The sequence below is a fragment of the Oncorhynchus masou genome, unplaced genomic scaffold, assembly GCF_036934945.1.
Source record: "Oncorhynchus masou masou isolate Uvic2021 unplaced genomic scaffold, UVic_Omas_1.1 unplaced_scaffold_2143, whole genome shotgun sequence".
Taxonomy (NCBI): Eukaryota; Metazoa; Chordata; class Actinopteri; order Salmoniformes; family Salmonidae; genus Oncorhynchus; species Oncorhynchus masou.
The window spans coordinates 11,488-17,514 of NW_027008620.1; the positions used below are offsets into that span (position 1 = coordinate 11,488).

General features: G+C 45.5%; 1 protein-coding gene across 1 annotated transcript; it reads right to left on the minus strand.

The window, feature by feature from the left end:
* Positions 1-1,962: 1,962 nt before the first annotated feature.
* Positions 1,963-5,631, minus strand: LOC135532988 (CXXC-type zinc finger protein 4-like; the record flags this gene model as incomplete). The annotated part of the gene is made up of 2 exons (XM_064960399.1): positions 4,918-5,631; positions 1,963-2,958 (listed from the first exon to the last, which is right to left on the minus strand). A coding segment is annotated over exon 2 (864 nt), but the record flags the coding sequence as incomplete, so codon positions are not given.
* Between the last annotated feature and the right edge of the window lie 396 nt (positions 5,632-6,027).

A 6,027-nucleotide genomic window follows, 5' to 3' on the forward strand; every position in this document is an offset into this window, starting at 1 on the left:
GTGTACCATACAGTCTAAACTGAATCCAGAATTTGAGGTAAACAAACTAAACCTCCATAGTGTACCGTTAACACAGAAACCATTAACTCACAATCCTTCAGATGGACCTAGAAGACAGTTCAGGACAGTATGACTAATTCCATCATAACATTCAGTCTGAAGCATGGAACCAGCCAAAAGTCTCACTTTCTTATACACAGTCTGTTGGAACCAAACAAAATCCTAAACAAATTGGCGGTATGATGAGTAAATAATAAAAAGATGTCCTGGGTCATTACTTCACTAGATCCACAACATGCATTCACCTGCATATTCACTCAGATCCTGTGCATGATTTAGGAGTTATGAATCAATGTTTCCATTGTTTTCTATAAGGTCGGCAAGAAACATCAAGGGAAGCAATAAGAAAACCGCCTAACAAGGAACAACATGCCTTCTTTAAGCCGTCTCCTCCCTTTCATCTACACGGATTGAAGTGGATTTAACAAGTGACATCAATAAGGGATCATAGCTTGTCACCTGGACTCACCAGGTCAGCCTACGTCATGGAAAGAGCAGGTGTTCCTAATGTTTCGTACACTCAGTGTGTGTCTGTATCTCCAAAGGAACAACAAGCTTTCAACACAATCATAACCAAGACCACGTTCTGAAAAATGTACGGGGGAAAAAAGTAGACGAGGACTATTAAACGTTGAAGAGAGACGTACTGTACAGTGAGTTATTCAACTTTAGACCAAGTGATATTATATTAGGACCCCTTTTTAAAAACTCGGCTCTACCTTACCTGCCACTTAACTATTGAACCAATCGCTGGCCCGTGCTGGCCTACCGCGCCATAGTGTGTTGTCGTGGTGTACCACAATAGAAACCTGTGTTGTGTCAGAGGAAGTCATTACCATGAACACAATCTTACAACTATCTGTATTCCACCACAGTCCTTTATAAACAAAATGTCAGGCGCCAAATAAATCACTTAAAATCAGCAATTAAAAAAGAACTGCCCTGCCCTATGAATGTAGAGGGCACTGAAACTAAATGCTCTCGCTGGCTGTCAATTCTGTTTATCCATTTTCTCTCTTTCCTTCCTTGGTCTAAAAACCAAAAACACACCCATACTAGTTTTTCCAGCACTATCCCATTACTGTAAGTGCATCACCCAAAAAACTTCCAGACGTCTTTGCATCACAATTGTTTTCTAGGGCCCATCATTACTGTATTCAAGTATGTGAGAAGTATCACCCCTAAAATATTGATCCACATTCGGTCATAATGGCCTCAAATACAATAGAAAATGATTTCACCTCAAAAACCCGCTATCCTCAATCAATTCCTATAGGATCAGGCGAACAGAATGTGTCTGGGGGGGATTTTATTTCATTACACCCCTCCCTCTGTATTAAACTAGGGGAGTGTTATGAGAAGGACGCCATCAGCGGGCCCTGCCATCACTCTCACGGTGGTCGGCCCTGGTGCTTTGTGGGTAATCGATCTTCACCGTCCAGAGACGGTCTCCATAATTGGTTAAAATGACCGGGGTGCAGAGAGGGATGACTCTCTCACCCCCTCTCTCGCTCTCTCTGCTGAAAACCATTTCCCAGCTCTGGCTTGGAGCCGAGCCAAGCCTGGGGTTGTTCGGATGCGTTCCAGCCCCAGCCTGACTGGCAGCAATTACGGGGTGTCTGAGCCAAGCTCAGCTTGCGCTCCGCACAAACACCCCTAATTACTGCCAATTAGGCTAGGCGGGTAGGCAGATTGGAGAAGCCGGGGGGATGTTCAGGCATGGGTGGGCATGGAAACTATTTTCAAGGGCTTAGAAAACGTGACTGGATGAAAAGGTTAATACTTGGGAGTGCGGGGAGGGAGGGAGGATGGTGAAGGAGGGGAGAGAAGGATAATAACAAAATAAAGGAAAAGGGGGAGGGAGTGAATGCCCCCCCTGGTTTCCTGGTTCTATTTTCTCACCTCCAGCGACGAGCCAGGTTTCTTTTTCAGCTCCTCACATTTCCTGAACTTGCAGATCTGGTGGCCCGTCTTACGGTTCCGACAACTGCTGCACACGCCGCAGTTGATTAGCCGCCGGCAGGGCGCGCACACCCCGCACCGCTTCCTTTTCTTCTTCGCCGGGTTCCCGCCGGACGCAGAGGAGTTATTCTGTGGGCAGTCTGCCAGATTGGCAATTTGAAACGCACTGTCTGTAACGGCTGCCGAGGCTGCGGGGGAGTGAAGGGCTGTCATGACGATGACCCCGGGAGGTAATGAGATGCCCCCTAAAGCCGGAATGGCGGAAAAAGTTCCGACACGTTCCTGGAGATTCATTATCTCTGCTTCGCCGGCGCCGCATTTCAGCTTGTTCATGCATTCTCCCGCTAAAGGTCTGCAGTGTTCGGGGGATAAGGTAGAGAGGAAATTATTATTTGCCATTTGCTGTAGCGTTTCTGGCGGCACGCCATGCTTCCCCGGCCTCTGGGAGTCATTCCTGTGCATGCTGGTCCTATTAGGGTTTATTGTTGCAGATTTCCTCCCCCAGAGCATGGCGTTATCGCAGTTCCACGGGGACATGCCTATCCGGGCACTGGGGAAAATGGGGGTCGTGATGCGGGCGATCTTGGCCGTCTGGCCGAACGCGCCGTTGGTTTTGTAAAAGTTTGCGAAAGAGCGGTACCGTTCCATCTCGGCGTTATAATCCAAAAGTTGGCTTAATCCACCATCCTGGAGGTTCTGCAAGTTCTGCAGGTTCTGCAGGTTCTGAAGGTTATCCTTTTGTAAGAGAGACACGTCTGCGTTCTGTCCGTTCTCAATGCAGAGAGCATTGTTTATATTAGACATGGCTGGGGGACGGTTGAGCAGGGTTCACTGGGGAAGAGTCCGGGGTCGCCGTCAACGGTGGCCTTCGTCAAACTAGAAGCTGCTGGTTACCACCAACAATATGTTACCATCCTGCTTCTGTCTCCTCCAGCACTAGAACACAAAGAACAAACAATTACAGATACAACAGGAAAACAACATCCTCAGCCTAATCAATTTCCATTTTCTCTCCAAGTTTTTCCATGAGATAAAAAGCTGATGAAAGACGTTTGACAAATGTCATTCATTTTCTTCTTTCGGACTATTTTATAATGAAACGCATCTCAAACTATTGCGAGCAGATCCTTATCTGGTGACAATAATATAATAGCTGTGACACACCAACATGTCATAACGGGATACAGGAATTAGCACGCTCGAGAAGACAACACTAGCTTCGTGTCAGAGAGAATATCAAGAGATTGTTTTTAATACGGTTGTCAAAGGATGCCTGGATATATTGAAATAAGTCTTATCAATTATGTATTTGATGGTATATTCTGGCAGAGGATAAACAAATACATATGGACGGGATATAAACCACACCAGTCACTTTAATAATATAAGCACAAAATTCAACCAAAAAGTATCATCCATGCTCCCTGAAACTAACTGCTCTGGAACGTCAACACAAAACCAACCTGTTTTCAAAATCTCTGACATTATTCTGATGCTCTACAGTCTCCAAAACAATGTGCACATTGAACACCTCACGAGGGACAACATTTTACATTATCTTCACCATCACTGATGCTCTTCTAAAGCCATAAGGTCTCTTCCATGTAAACCCACTCCCGTTCGGCCTCTTAATAGCACCTGGTATTCATTCATGGATCCCGGGTTCTATGACAATGACAGCGGAGAGAGACCACCACTGGTGAATTTCAATCCAACCCGTGAAGCCACAGACAGACCTCCACAGACAACCGTAGTGTCAAGTGCCTTAGGGGGGAGAATCCATTTCCTCTCTTCCCTCCCTCTCTCCCTCTCTCTCCCCCAGTCTGTCTGGAATTGGTTTGCACTGATAAAAGCCCCATTAGACACTTCTCTCTTTCCCCCTCCCTCCATTAACTTTTGCAGGCTCTTTCATTCTTTGTTTAATTGCCAAAGCCAATCCATTGAGGGTAAACACTGAAGCATTTTGAGTCTCTTCCATGGTACAACCCAACAGCTAGCTCCCAAAATGAATGATAAATATGCACACAGGAACAGTGGAACCACTGAGAGAGAACATATATACAACTGCCCAGCAAGCAGTAATTGTGCATACATCTCCTCTACCACAAAATGAAATTCCTGAATTATGAAATCCATGCCAAATAATGGATTAACCGTTTTTGTTTTATTAATATTCAACTTGAGGACAAAGCTAAAATAGATCATTTTTTCTAAAATCACAATATTAAACAAATGTAATAGTAACGGTTTGAACACAATGACAGCCTACCCGATAATATGAAGCAAATATCCATACAAATGCATAATATAGATAGATAAGATAGATAGTAGGTGGAAACAAAAAACATGCCATGGTGTGCCATCCCAAAAGCACCCCACCGCCACCAGTAAACAAAACCGTCCATGCCTCAATGATCGGCCCTGCTCGCAGTCATTATTACTTCATCAATTCACCCCAGGAGCAAAATAGGCAGCCCAAAGGCAATCAAGTCACGACTATCGATTCTCAGCCTGTAAACAAACTTTGGAAAGACAGAAATGTTCGATACTTAGAGAAAGAGAGGGAGGGCGAGAGAGGGAGACAGAGAGAGGACCACAGTAGTGTACGTCCGATGACGACTGACGAGCCCTTGTGTGACTGCTGTGGCTTCCATTAATTATCGCTAGTCTGGTCTGTCGGAGACACTCGGAGACCAAAGGTCATGCAGGAACAATCCATAGAAGGCTCTGGACAGTACAAATAAACCGTTACAATCAATCCGACAGCGCCTGGATCACTTTACCGCCAGCTTTAGCCGACGTAAATCGGGGGGGGGGGGGGGGCAGTCTCAGAAAAGCATGGAAAATATAATATGACGCTGCCTGTACTGGGTAAAATGGAAGAGCATCACCTACCTACCAGGTTCCTGGCGAGAAGAGATTCCAGACGCCTAGCAGTCTGCTGCCAACACAGAGCGGCACATTACCGCAAGGCGCGATGGAGATATTAAATAACGCGAGGATGTGGGAAGAGCACAGCCACACTGAAAAAGAGCGCTCAAAACAAAAGGAGCATGTTTACAGACTTATTTTCCTGGCTTGAGAAAAAAGTACAAAAAATAGCAAACTTAAAGCGATAGCTTATCGAGCTTTTTAGAAGAAGAAAAAACGGTTTATTATTATAAAACCACGGCGCTGTAGGGGGGATATAACGGTGCGTTGTAGGTGTTTCCTCTGCTTGGTCCGAGGTGTATTGTGTGTGGCTGCCGAGTGTTAGCTCCGTGCTGTCTCCTGTCGCTGTGTGTGGCTGATTGGTGCTGAGGTGAGGAAGCTAGGATGTGGACACCTACTGATCATTGGTTAGAAATTACTATAGAAACACTAGGAGCACTCGGGAGGGGGCTGGCTTAGGGCCAATGACTGTGGCTTAGGGCGCTCTGCCGGGAAATAACTCCGGGAAGCTGCGTCTTAACCTTTTGTCGTTCCCTTTCTCTCCTCTTCCATTTCATTCGGACACGCGAAGCGTTTAGAGGGTTGTCATTTACAGTATGCGTCTTTTAATAGGGATTTGCGCTTCGCGTGAGGGAAATCTTGTCAAATTAATTGGAATTGAGCGGTCCAGTGATGAAGATAAAATGCCTCCTATCAGGGTGTTTTTTTCTCTCTCCCCTCTCGGTTAGAACGACTGCCATAATTACGAAGACCTGCGCGTGCCACCACGGGGATTCATCACGATTAGGCTATAAATCCTTCCCGATGGCCACAAATGCATGGCTCCCGCGTAGAAACACATGGATGCACGGCACATTTATTCTATGTGCCCATGTGAGATGCACTCCTTTCACAATATTATGGAATATAATTTCTCGCTAATGCACGTGAAATATGGTAATGTAATGAATAATGAAATTATGGCGCCAATCAATTACCGAGCAAATCATTCAACCAACACAAATTAGGCCTATAGATGTGCAGTTGGTGGTGTAGGCTAGCCTGAAATTATTAAACATCCCTCAAACTCAAGAT